Consider the following 14,999-nt stretch of genomic DNA (forward strand, 5'->3'; position numbering starts at 1 on the left):
TCAAATAGCAGCGAGTACTATATAGGTCCCTGGGAAACATAATTGGTGTCAGCAGCACTCGCTACATAACTATAAAGACTTAAGGCTCTACATGGCTATTGTACTATTAATTTAATAAATCTGGAACCTTCAATATTGTAACTAACACAGTGGTGTTACTGTCAATGGGGGATACAGAAAATGCCACCATTTTGAATAAGCCCTCCTGGGAAATAATTATAATTCAAACACAATTTTAACCCGCCAACAATGCATACATTTAAACCCAAATTCTTGCATTGTCACAAACCCTCAGCAGTGTACATGTACAATACTATTCATTGTAACACTTGTGCAATTGATAATGCTATACTACTAGTTACACACTCCATTGACAACACAATTATGTTAATAATAAAATGAAAAAAAAAACACCTTACTAACATTTTCATAAAATTAAATCTAGCGAGTTATTGAATCAATGGGAAACATAAAATTAAGATGACTATTAGTGGTACATTGTAGCATACATACTGTTTTCTCAGTTTTTTTTCTAAACCAGGGAACAGGGACACAGCACCCTGATACTCCTGGCTGGCGCCCTCTTAACGAATTGCCGGTTGAACTTTCAAGTCATAAATATATTTCTTGAGCCACGGAAGCACTTCTGTGATGCCGTACTACATGAAATCTTTCTCAAATATATTTTTCTCCAGGAAAAGTTCCCAACAAAACCAGCTGACAATGTGTCCGGACATCAAATAAACTAAAATTACTCCAAAAATATTTCAACGGTGATAATTACACCGTTAAAACGGCACAGAATCTTTCTGATATGGTGTTCCCAGGTCAATCGCCTCTGTGTGTGCTCCCTCTTGTTCATTTTTTCTAAAAATCCCCTGGTTTCTGTTAATATTTTTCGCATTTATTTTATCAAATTATTACAACTTAATTGTCTTAATTAACATATATGATAAGAATTCCTAGTGAATACAATTGTAGTATACAGACGCCAAAGTTCCATTCACTTTTAACTGACACTCCAGCCGTGACGAATTACAATATATATTTGCATATGAATAAAAAAGGTTGTTTCTAGGTCAAAGAAATGCAATAGCCTTGCACGTTTCGAATTATTTCCCCAATCGCACTGTCAAAAACGTTAAACGTTACGAAAACATTTCGCTCAACATAAAAAATCACCAGCCACCGGAACCACGAGAACTGTACAAACGCTTTATTTGCAACGCGCATAACGCTTAGTAATGGAGAATGCGGCTGTCATTGACCCCGACCTTAGCTTTGCACGTCGTAATTATGCAGTTACTTTAAATGCTATTCCAACTAAATCACAGTTTCCTAGTGTAATAGCGGTACACATAGTTTATGTAATGTTGAATCTGTTTCCCCCCATCACGCTCATAACGGGGTCATCGTCAGTCACGTTGTCCCGGCGTGTGTATGTTGGCCAACGACCCCATATACACTGATTCCAAGTATGTCACATTTTATGGGAGAGACTAGCTAACAATATTCGGTTCTATAAAATTCAAAGAGTTGCGAAAGTTGTTGCTAACGAATCATACAATTATTTTTTTGCGTTGTAATGTTGTTGGAACAAGTAAAACTTAAAGAACATCAAACATTTCGTGCAAACCTACCTTGGCTGGCTGCCATCTTGAACCGGTGAGAATCGTGTCAGGTACTATGTGCGCATGCTCATAATGTTCGCTGCAAATCTGCATGCATAATAGGGGGTGTGACAGGGGTGACAGTCTAGTAGTCAGTGAATGAATCTCGCTGGCGCCGGCTCGTGACCGCGTCCACTCTTGGCGAGTCTATATTGCATTAGGGGACATAGAATGTTTTTACGCAGCCTGGTACATGTCTGGATTCCCCTGGAATGAATTGAGCCCAAAACTGGTCACAGTCAGCTGGCGTACAAGTGATGATATAATAAATACGATTAATCCACCGATATTTATTATATGAGGGTAACCATCTTGAACAGTGCTTGAAACTAAATAGATAAGTTGAGAAACAGTTTCCTACAAATCAGGGAGAAAATAACAAACTTTCACACTCAAACGATCCGTTGGGGGTAACATTAAGCCAACCGCTGGAAAAATTGACCTCATTCGTCGTTTTTGTGTGGACACGAAGAGAATAGAACACTTTTCCTGGTATATTTCAAAGCGAAATCGCAATCCAACTGTAAGACCGTCGCTGAATAGCTCCTAAAGTCTGAGGATCGTCCCCTACTGTTACATAGATTCGCCTTAAGTGAGCGTGACCGCAAGACGACGCCAGCGAGATTCGAAAGCCAACCGTGTAGTCAAAACCAAAGTAGTTAGTCAATTCGCTAGCGAGTTTGCAAATTGGCTGCCCCAATACTTCTGAGACTTGCTGTAACTATTTTATGTTGTTGTTTTTTTTGTTTTTTTTTTTTTTTGGGGGGGGGGGGGGGGTTATTTGCTACTTACAAACACCAGAAGCTGTGGCGGCAGTGCCTCACAACTGTATTCCATCCTAATATCTTTTCCTGATACGAACATTTTCAATATTGCACGGCAAACAATTATGATTCAATTGCTACATAAAATTCATTTTTTTGCGAGTATTACATATTCCACTGTTACATTCTCAAAGCTTCTCTGTGAGTCAGTATTTTGATTTTGTATTACTTAATCTTATCTACTAATTAAATAAAGAAATAAAGAAATCTGCGATGATTCTACATCTATACCCCGTGAGCCCTATACACGCGGCATCAACAATAATCAATAAATAGGAGTGTAAAGTATAATTACGAATGTTTGAATCAAACCAAAGGGTGTCGTCAATTATTTAATTGATTTGTCGAAGGCATAAATAATTGTATTCATAATTTGGAATCAAAATAAATTAACAGTAAGGAACGCCGTAACTTCAAAACACTATATGTGCAGAGTATCTACGTATAATACCAACAATTTGGTTACAACATCAGTGCTGACAGTTTTCAAACAATAGCCAATAATTTAATACAAAAAAAAATGAACGATTTGAAAACTAAAAGTGACGATTTTCTACTGGGATTGGACAAACAATTTCAATTCTATCTTGATGAAAAACAAATGGAACATTGGGGAAGTATTTAGGTATGATCTTCCATAGCAATGGAAATAGCTTTTCTCGCAACATGGCGACATGGTTATAAAAGCCATGGTTATAAAATGACGGCTCCCAAAGTTCAAGTTCACTCAAGAGAACATTGAAAACTGCGTCACGTGTTATATAATTTATAATTTATAAAGGAATGACGAATTTAAGACACAGCGGAGTTCCAAAATTCACACGTGGTGACAGCTTCCTTCCTGTGCTGCATAACCTTTTTTATTTTGACGCAAATCGTGTTATTTTGTCTGTAGATGCTAACAAACACAAGAATTTTCGTAGACAACATCTCTTTATTGCAAATAGAAAGGAGAAATTGGATAAACGTCTTTAGAAATAGAGAACAATTAGACGACTCACAGACACCGACGGCTCCAAATATTTGTAATTTTATTTCGAATAAAAATTCAGTAATTCAATACATACAGTAATAGTAGTGATCACGCTACACGAAGTACGGACTAAGATTTAACTTGTGTGTTGGCATATCGGATCAACCCAATTACGTCCACGCACGAGGGGGGGGGGGCAGTGTTTATCACGGGCTAAGGAACGCCAAAACTTATTAAAATATACAAAATCTTCAGTCATTTTAACTATGATTGCTCAGTATAGTAGACATAAAGGTGTGCATGTTAGTTCTACGGTTATAAAACAATACCAAAGCAAGTGCAGATTGCAGAATAACAGGAAGTAACACAGAGTCTCATTCTCAAGAACAATGTCCGTAGATGTGCTCGCATTGATTGTCATGTCGGGAATGGCATGCCGAAATCAATAGTTATGAATATGATAGTAAATCTTTCAAACACGGTTACTAAAAAGTAACCGTGTTCCAAATGAACATTGAATACAGTAGCGTTTTTGCTGCTTAGCCTGAGCTAAGCGTTCACGCACACTTCCTTAGCCCGTGCTAATGGTCTGGACAGGCCAGATTTCATATGTACTTAGCACTTCTTAGCCTGTGCTATGCGTTCACGCACGTTTTCTTAACACGGGCTAAGGAAATGTGCATGAACGCTTCTAATACCAACAATTTTTTGACAAAATTATTGTGCATCTCAGGATGACGCAATAAAAACAAGAAAGCATTGTTGGAGCTGTACAAGATTGCACGAATGTTATTCAGCTAAATGTAAAGCGCAAATTATTAGACTCAATTGGTAAATGGTAGTTAACAATACCAGCATCAATTATTAACCAGACGATTTCATGACCTGCAGTGGATTATTGTCCATGGGCTACTGACATTCAATATAATTACTAGGCTTAATTTAAAATTATTTAGAAATGACCATTGAAATTCTAGCAAATAGTTTATTCCGCTGTTCAAGTTGTATTAACTGAACCATCTTTTTAGCTCCATGACTGAACCAAAGCCTATATCTTATATTACACCTTAGAATACAACTTGAGCGACCTGACGGATTGCCCTTTATGAGAGTACACTATTTTGCACCAAAGATATCTATAAGTTTATTGCCAACTAAAAGCATATCACTGCATAGCTGAGATATGTCACGTGGTACAATGCATTGGTTTTAATAGATATTTCATGTAAAACTCTAAGGTGGTTGAAATATATCATAGTGAATCCAAGATATATCATAAGGAATACTAGGTCACTAGTGGTTAAAATAAATTACAACGTATCCGAGATATATATCACACGAAACACTAAGATGGTCCAAATAAGCCGCAGAATAGCAGAGGCATTTCTTATGGAACACTAAGATGGTCCAAATAAGCCGCAGAATAGCAGAGGCATTTCTTATGGAACACTAAGATGGTCCAAATAAGCCGCAGAATAGCAGAGGCATTTCTTATGGAACACTATGATGGTTAAAACAAATGATCACTGCGTATCTAAGATATTTCATGTAAGACACTAAAATGGTTCAAATACTTACATCACACTGTAAGTGAGAAATAGAAATATTATGATAAGTATGTGTTGAAGATCTCATTGTGATTTTCAAATGGATTTATTGATCAGTATGATAATATACTGTCGTTTGTGCGGTGAATTATATGCATGCATGACACGTTTCGATCGATACGTTTGGCGATTCAGACATACCATCCATGTTGACTATACTATCTTCAGAGTATTGCAACAATAAATACCTTCCACGATTATATCACAATACGGAATTATCGATAATGCCATCCGATCAGATGAACAGGTTGTCTGATCGGATTAACTTGTAAAGTCTCCATTCAATATTATGGTCAACTCGCCCACGTCTGGAGTATAAAGAATAAACTGCATCCACTCACCACGTGACTATATGGCACGAACCGTTATGAACGATAATACAGAGCATTTCTCACTGTTTTCAATGTTATATCAATTGACTACGTGTACCCGGTTAAGGTAGTAGTCAAACATTATATATATGATGAAATCTATGCTCTAACGTCTGATATATACTCTTACTTCAATGATTTCCATGTTTACTTATTTTTTGACTCCTGTGTGCGAAGCACAAAAAGGGAGTCTTTGCAGTTAGTGTGTCTGTATGTGTGTATGTGTGTATGTGTGTGTGTGTGCGTGTGTGTGTGCGTGTGTGTGTGTGGGTGTGTGTGTGTGTGTGTGTGTGTGTGTGTGTGTGTGTGTGTATGTGTGTCCGTCTGTTCCACTGATATCTCAAGAACCATACATCAGTTTTTGATGAAACTTGGTGCATAGATGCTCTGGGCCAATGCGCAGATTTGATTAGGTTTTGGTAAAAATCCATGCATATTAATTACCTAATTTGCATGATAATTAGCTGATTTTTGGCTGTTTCATGACTGTTCCACTGATATCTAAAGAACCACTCATTGGATTTTGATGAAACTTGGCACACAGATACTCCAAACTAATGCGCAGATTTGATTAGTTTGGGGTAAAAATCTGTGCAATATTAATTACCTAATTTGCATAATGATTAATCAATTTTCGGCTTTTCCACTGATATCTCAAGTACTAATCATCACATTTCAATAAAACTTGGTACATAGATGTTATAGGACACTGCACAAACCTGAAAGTTTTTAGGGTAATATCAGTAGATATTAATTACCTAATTAGCATAATTAATTAATTTTCAGCTTTTGATATTTCAAGTAGTAATTGTCACATTTCAATGAAACTTGGTACATAGATGTCATAGGACACTGCACAGACCTGATAGTTTTTAGGGTAATATGAGTACATATTAATTACCTAATTTGCATAATTAATTAATTTTCAGCTTTTGATATTTCAAATACTAATCATCACATTTCAATGACACTTGGTACATAGATGTCATAGGACACTGCACAGACCTGATAGTTTTTAGGGTAATACGAGTACATATTAATTACCTAATTAGCATAATTAATTATATTTCAGCTTTTGATATTTCAAGTAGTAATCATCACATTTCAATGAAACTTGGTACATATATGTCATAGGACACTGCACAAACCTGATAGTTTTTAGGGTAATATGAGTACATATTAATTATCTAATTTGCATAATTAATTAATTTTCAGCTTTTGATATATCAAGTAGTAATCATCATATTTCAATGAGACTTGCTACATAGATCTTCTAGGATTATGCAGAGACCTAATTAGTTTTAATTGGATATTAATTACCTAATTTGCATAATGTTCCACTGATATATAAAGAACCACAAATTGGATTTTAATGAAACTTTTAAAGAGAACTATGCAGAAACCCAATTAGTTTTTGGTAAATATTTATGCTTATTAATCTCCTAATTAACATAATTAATTAACACTGATATCTCAATTACAATTACTGATCATCACATTTGAATAAAATTTGGTACATAAATGCTCTAGGACAATAGACAGGCCTGATTAATTTTGGGTTAAAATTTGTTCATATTAATTATCTAATTAGCATAATAATTCATAATTTTTTTGTTCTGTTCTGTTCATATTAGTTACCTGATGTACATAATTAGTTTTCAGCTTTTCTATCAATATCTCATGTACAAGTAATTTTGAATTAATTTTTAATGTGTCTTCAATACTCTCAGCATACGGGAGTTCTTTGTAAGCTTTCTTTGATTCTATTATATGTTTGTGCAAAACGTGTGGTTGGATTTGTATTTGAAATTAATTTGCTCTCAACGATATGTTCTTCCAATTTTATGCTTTCAAAAGAAGATTTTTTCATTACGATGTATACATATCGTTTCTGATTACGATGTGTTGATCCCGTTTCACATTGAAATGTATTGATGAATGTATTGACAACCATAATTATATCTATCTTATAATGTATAACCATATGTAGACAAACGAGATTTTGAGTTACGATGAGATCAACGGTAAATGACTCAAACATGACCTTTTTCATTGAACAAAATAATATAACAGATGATAATATATACGAAATTAGATCTGGGTCCATATTTTGGTTCGGCATACACAGAGATTTTCCGCAAACCAATACCGCGACTTACCTCTCACAAGTCAGCTGGCACATAAAAAAAAACACAGATACAAGTTACTGCATTTAAATAAATAAACTACTATGCGGGGTGGATATGCAAATTACACATTATACCTGAATCATCTTTAGCTATAACATTAATTGAAGACTATTTATTATCTAATTTGAAACTACTCACAAATATGTAAATGCCACTGAGGTTTTCAAAGTTTGTATTCTTCTTCTTAGCATCGTGAAATAATACAACTCTCAGTATTGTATTTAAGGCACTCAGTTACCTAATATATTTCATCTTCATTTTGTTTGTTGATGTCATTTGTCTTGCTCTCCTGCTTAGTTAAACTCCAGGACAATGATCATAAATTCCCTAAACTCACTCTATTAACATAACTTAGACAATTATTTATAAAATGCGCTCCGTATAATGTTTACTTTGCCAACTTGACAGGCGTGAGCACCCCTACGGTCAAAATGTTACACGCTTTTGTTTTCATAGACCGTTTTGCGACACGATTGTACATTTAATGTGTAACATTAACATTTAATATGTACACGCTTTCACATATATTTATACAACTAAAATTGTAATTTATAACCTAAATATGTTATGATAAATCTGTTGTAGTGTACATTTAGTATTCGTGCAATCACAATACTGTCTAATGTAAAATATACGTCGTACCGTTTTACGCCTTCAACGTAATCACCGGTGCCATGTTGTGGTCACTAAATGTCATTACGAGCACGTCTAATGAGTATGGATACAATCCACGATCTTCAACATGAAAATTAACTTTAGATTCGTAATTGCATTTATAATTACGAGTTTTTTACCTGGTGTTTTCTCGAAAACAGTATTTGGAACGTTTAATTCTCTGCAGGCTGTCCAGACATATGGCCAATACATTACCAAATTTTGTTTTCACGGTAAGCAAAGCTGTCTGAGTTAAAATATCATTAATTGTTTTGATTCTGTGAGACTGTCATATTAATTTGAACTGTGTATACCAATAATGGAAGAGAATAATGTAGAAAATGAAGTCTTTCCCTAATAACGATATCGCATTGAATTTGACAATTCGGTAATTATGCAATTATTGAAAGTGACGTGCATTGTGAGTGGGGGGAGGGGTGCCGACGAGGAACTACATTGCTCTTCACCAGTCTGTGTCTACAGGGTGACTTTTTGTTGTTATATGTCAATGTAACCATCGGCCTCTGTATCAGTACGATCTCTCTGGGAAACCAACAGCTGTGGTTCTGCCTTACTGATTTGAATGCAATTAACCCATATGCAGTCAGCTGGCATGCAAATGAAATATCAAATTACCTTAAATCCTTGTTAAAAAACATGAAACACTTATTATCTCTTGTGAATTAATGACATCCTAAAGAAACACATTCATATCAATGCCCCATTATTTACAAACCTTAAGCAGTTTTACTAGGTATTTGAAAGGGATATTGTCATCCAACTGCTAAATTTTGAATTTCCTTTCCCCAATGGATTGTTTGGTATGGAATCTTTTGAAAAAAATCTGAAAACTTTTTCATATAATGTGTTTTGCTAAATTCTATGTGTGTGGAGAGATTGGATTATATATCGGGCTATAGTCTGAGTGTACAGTAGAACTACACTAGCGGTATTGTACTGTAGAACTGTGTGACAAGCATTTTTTGTTTGTTTTGTGGGTTTTTAAGCATGCAGTTAGAAATAGGAAGTCAGCAGCCTCCAGTGGCTGTATCCTAATTAGCCATGAAAAGATTGGCATGCAAAATCTGATTACACATTCTTTCTAAATTCTTTTCATTAAAAAACAGATCACTACATGTATGTGGCATATTTATGTAATACATAAATGTTTATTCTAATCTATTGTGTAGTTTAATTCAAGTACAAATATTGCTTGTCAATTATTTGGTATTATACTTTGCATACAGGTGAGTCAGCTGAAGTGAAGTATGAACTTAACAACACTGTCAAAGATGGTCATTTATATTTCTTTCTTGATGATAACTGGGAGACTGCTAAGTCACAGTCTACATGCTGGGAAAAACTAAAATCTGCCCAAGTTGCATGTAAGTATCAAATGTAATTCAGCTACTGGTACATTTCCTGCCTTCATTGAAAACAGTGTAATATACTTTGAATACATGTATGTATGGGGGTCTAAAAACTAACTCTGCGACGTGATTGTGCGACTCGCCGAATGTCGATTATTACACTCTGCGACAGGAATGCAGTGTCACTCTGTGAAGAGCACGATTCCTATTGGCTGGTGGGTCGAACAGCATGAGTCCCAATGGTCGATGTTCACCACATGCCTTATAAAAAATTAAGTTTTAAATGGTAAAAATGGTACGGTAAAAAAAAGTATGTAAACACTATGTACCGGCGACATGCCGCACTGTTCGGTGATCGGCAAGCACATGGAAGACAAATTGTTGGACCAAACAAATGACACATGGTTTATGGTGATTAGACACATCACCCTGCTGGCTAGGAAAGTTAAATAGTGTAACGTGCACGTTGGTGTTGACTGCCTATTTACGGTTTAATGTTATCGCCATCTTGGAGTTGTAAGGTTTTGTCCCGACGACTATGCTCATTAGTATAGGCGACAGCTTCAAAGCGTGTGGAATGCGAAGTACTTTTCACGCGTTCTGCAACGAATGTTGTATGTCTGCTTTGACTTTGTTGAGTGCATCAAGGAAAATAATTTGCATGCAGTGAAAAAAAAATCATTCACAATGTGTAACGTTTTGCCATGACAGCAGTTGTTTGCAATCGTCTGCCTTCGTTTAGATCATAAACGGACTCCAAACTTGTGGTCTACGATTGATTAGCTGGTATTTTAACCACCAGAAATAAAATACTTTGTAACAGTTGTGAAAAGTGGTTTGTGGTATGAATGTAATTATTTTTGTATCATAATAAGTCAGTATTACTGAAAATTATGGTTTATTTTTTTAAATGGTGGTGGTTGATGGCTTCAGCCCTTCATAGAAAAGACACATCTCAGTGCCTTGACCACTTCTATGATTCTTGAGTGTCTTTAAACAGTTTCTTGAGTTTCTTCAAATTCCATTATATCAATTAAAACCCAGGTCACAATTTCATGCACTAATTTATTTCTAATTGAGTTGATTTGAATTAACCAGTGATTGAGTCATTTTGAAGACATGTATGCTGTTTAAAACGTACCTTCTCATCAGTTTTTGTTCCTAATATCAAGTCGAGAGACTATTCTGATCAGTCTATATAAGTTTCCTGTTGTTTCGCTACTGTGGCTCACCAAGATAGTTAGCCAGTCAGATGTTTACTTTGCACTCACATATTAATGATTAAATTAAATGTTTAGTCACAGTCCCTGGGACACTGGTTTAGTGTACAACCATGACTGGAGGTTAGATGTACATTTAGTTTAATAACATAGCAATTTAAAAATCTGTATAATGTGTGTCTGTGATCCCAAACTATGTTTAGAAGATAGCTTTAGAAACAAAATTTCTATATTTTAATTTCCAGTTGTTGTATATGATGTTATTAGTCCTCGTTTGAATGCAATCCGAAAACAGGGACTTATGGATTAACCTTTGTGCGTGCTCATCACATGGCTGGGCCAATCGATTTCAAACTTTGCACATACATTATACATCTTGGGGTACACATGCATGTCCATTTGTTTCACAATCTGATTGATTTCTGACCCTGATGCATATCATTTCATTGCTTTTCAAATCAGTTTCAAAATGGCTGACTTTTGGCCATTTTTTGTTCCATATGCCTTGACCAATCATGTTCAACCTTTACAGATACATCATACAGCATGTCCACATATTATTTCTGTTCTTGTTTTACAACCATAAAATTACTCTCTGTAGTAGATTTTCGTGTTGAATAAAATTATTATTATTATTATTACATATGCAAGCATATTTTTTTGATGATCGGATTCAAGATGGATGAATAGTGTCTGTTTTAATGTTAAAAATTCATCAATATAGCAGTTAGAATGGATTCTGGTAGACTGCCACTTGTCTATTATTTACACTACAAGTCATTTACATATTTCAAACACTTGATTTCATTGAAGGAAGACAATATTGCATACAATGCATTGATTGAAATGCAGAATCACACCCAGGATGATCATTGGCTGTCAAGACTAACAAAAATTAAAAAGGAATACAGTATTAACCAAGATGTCACAAAGCTAAACTTTCAAAAAATCTCTGCAAGTCACTGTCTTGGTATATCGAAGAAGGACATGCAAAGGGCTGATTCAAAACTCAGAACATATCAGCTTTTCAAAAAAGATATAAAACAAGAAGTCTACATAGATCAGCTTAATGATAGACAGACAATCAGAATTCTAAGCAAATTCAGACTGAGCAGCCACAAATTACATATAGAAACAGTTAGACATACACGACCAAAAACAAATATTGAGGACAGAAAATGCATCAAGTACCAACTCATCGAGAATGAAGTGCACTTTATCACAGAATGTGTACTTTATGAATCTGAAAGACAGGAATTATATTCCTTGTTTGATAACGTCAATGGTATCAAAAACAAGGACAAATTTATATGTATTATGAATGCCCATACTAGACAACAATTACTGGGGTTAATTAAATATATCAAAACAGCGTATACAATAAGAGAGCAAATAATATTACCACGTGACAGTAGTTTACTTTTTCATGTTTGTCACATTTGTTTGTTTTGTTTGTTTTTAACTTTATTACCTTCTACATGTGTAGAAACCAAAAAAGAATTGTCAAATTTTCTTTAACGTTGTAATAAAGCAATATTCTATTCTATTCTATATATATAACCATAAGGTTTTTTTCAAAATAGCAGGATGCAAATGCTGTTCTAAAGCTATGTCCTTGACCATGGAGGTAAAAGCCATGCATTGACCGATCACAATCAAACTTTACAACTACATTATACATCATGTAATTTGTTTCATGTTTTACATACATGCCATTTAACTAAAACTATAAATATTATGCTTTGATCTGAACTGTTTGGCCTAAACAACGATATGGAAGGCAGAGTGTTGCAATATTCATTAAAAAATATTTATGTGCTAGAATTTAAATTTAAATTTATATTGAATGACATGTTTATATTTTTAAACTCTCCATTTGTATTCATAAAATCTCCATTAGTAATATAAATTCGCATTTGTTTTTGTGAAATTTGTATATTGTAAAACTTCAGAAAAGCTATTTTGATGTACATATTTGTATTTGTAAAACCTCCATTTGTATTTGTAGAAAATTGTGCATATGATTGCAGAGGGCGCTCTTTGTCACTGACTTTGATTCAACACCTACCGATAAGTTCCAAAATGACAGAGCCAACACATTGAGAGCTTTGCCAAGCCAAAGGAAGTGACCCTGTAAATGGGCCTTTGTGTTGTTTCACATGATCAATCCTGGTTTCCCAATTTCCATGCGCAACAAATTCCATACTTCGTCGACTTGTGCATCTTTTATCTCTCGATGTTTAAATCTAAATACATTTTGTACCTGTCATTCCAAAAGTTACGCAAGCAAGCAGAGTGACGGAGAAGGTCAATGTGTCCCTTTACGTCAATGCAAGTTACGTGTTTTTTGTGTCCCTTTACGTCAACGTAAGTTACGTGTTTTTCGTGTCCATATACGTCAACGTAAGTTACGTGTTTTTTGTATCCTTTTACGTCAATGTAAGTTACATTTACGTCAACGTAAGTTACATGCTTTTTGTGTTTCCATTTACGTCAATGTATATTACATGTTTTTTGTGTCCCTTTACGTCAATGTAAGTTACGTGTTGTTTGTGTCCTTTTACGTCAACGTAAGCTATGTGTTTTTTGTGTTCCTTTACGTCAATGTAAGTTACATGTTTTTTGTGTCCTTTACGTCAATGTAAGTTGCGTGTTTTTTGTGTCCCTTTACGTCAATGCAAGTTACGTGTTTTTTGTGTCCCTTTACATCAATGTAAGTTACTGTAAAGGGGTTAATTATTCACTGGGTTTTAATTTAGCTTATTTCGCTGACTGAAAAATGCGCTAAATTAAAACACAGTGAATATGTAAAATTTAGCATAGAACACATTATCTAAATGATAAAACTGTGAATTTAAAACCCACTGAATATGCCTGAAATGGTAAATCAGTGAAATTTAAACCCAGTGAAAATTAGTCATTTTACAGTACGTGTTTTTGTGTACCTTTACGTCAATGTAAGTTACCTTTACGTCAACGTAAGTTACATGTTTTTTGTGTTTCCATTTATGTCAATGTATGTTACCTGTTTTTTGTGTACTTTACGTCAATTGCAAGTTGCGTGTTTTTTGTGTCCCTTTACGTCAATGCAAGTTGCCTGTTTTTTGTGTCCCTTTACGTCAATACAAGTTGCGTGTTTTTTGTGTCCCTTTACGTCAATACAAGTTACATGTTTTTTGTGTCCCTTTACGTCAATGCAAGTTATGTCGAGAGTAAAACAGATGTGAACAGTTATGCCAATGTTGAGGGGTTTAAAACACTGGCGTAATTATTACCTAATAGTTACATTGGTGAAAATCAACGATAATGGTGATAATTACTTCACGATTCATAAACTTTAAATTATTTCTATTGTTCTTGGCACACATATAACATATCATTTAGTAACTCAAAACCTCTTGAGCATTCTAGTGAAACTATTTCTATTTTTGGTATCAATCAATTCAAATCTTATCTTGTAATTTGAAAATAGTTCAGTATAGCGCCCTCAAGCAGCTTGATACAAGTCGACATGATTAAATCTAGTACCGGTAAATTCATGTAACTATGGTTAACTAAGGCTATGTGTACCTTGGTTATATTAACCTAACCCCCTCTCCTAGTTAAAAGAACATCATCTGAAGGAAAGAGAAAAGAAATTTTTGCTCCTCTATATCTAAAATCTTTTTAAAATGTTTCAGTTTTATGTTTTGGTACATACAAATTTTCTTTCAAATATGATATGGTAACTCTATAATGAACATTATTTACTGATATAAAAGTAGAGGTTCTGGTGCCAAACCTGATTTCACTTCATACAATAAAATAGTTTCTGAAAATATGACTTTCTTAGGAAAATGGAGCTACTTCATTGACATTAGTGTCCTAAAATTAGTATCAAGATTAGTGTGGACATATCTTGCCCAAAATCTGACCAACTTTGTTGTGAACTTCTCTATTACACTGACCCCCATGCAGAACAATATTTCAAATGTGTTAAGAAATAACACTGAAATGGATTGGTAAAAAATGTTAAGAAATAACACTGAAATGAATTGGTAAAAAATTTTAAGAAATAACACTGAAATGGATTGGTAAAAAATGTTAAGAAATAACACTGAAATGGATTGGTAAATGTTAAG

The 14,999-nt window shown here is 34.5% G+C and overlaps 2 protein-coding genes across 2 annotated transcripts in view; one reads left to right on the plus strand and one right to left on the minus strand.

Annotated features, from left to right (window-relative positions):
• LOC100372807 (glycogenin-1-like) overlaps positions 1 to 1,764 on the minus strand; it is a 45,719-nt gene extending 43,955 nt beyond the window's left edge. The window contains exon 1 of the mRNA XM_006813191.3: positions 1,641 to 1,764. Coding sequence (XP_006813254.1) covers positions 1,641 to 1,656 — 16 coding nt within the window. The 5' untranslated portion in view covers positions 1,657 to 1,764. The remainder of the gene's footprint in view (positions 1 to 1,640) is intronic.
• Positions 1,765 to 8,302: 6,538 nt separating this feature from the next.
• The window catches only part of LOC102808485 (integral membrane protein GPR180-like), a 56,769-nt gene continuing 50,072 nt past the window's right edge, over positions 8,303 to 14,999 (plus strand). The window contains exons 1-2 of the mRNA XM_085502183.1: positions 8,303 to 8,521; positions 9,536 to 9,673. Coding sequence (XP_085358309.1) covers positions 8,377 to 8,521; positions 9,536 to 9,673 — 283 coding nt within the window. The 5' untranslated portion in view covers positions 8,303 to 8,376. The remainder of the gene's footprint in view (positions 8,522 to 9,535; positions 9,674 to 14,999) is intronic.

Source organism: Saccoglossus kowalevskii, chromosome 1, assembly GCF_978046115.1.
Source record: "Saccoglossus kowalevskii chromosome 1, keSacKowa6.1, whole genome shotgun sequence".
Classification (NCBI taxonomy): domain Eukaryota; kingdom Metazoa; phylum Hemichordata; class Enteropneusta; family Harrimaniidae; genus Saccoglossus; species Saccoglossus kowalevskii.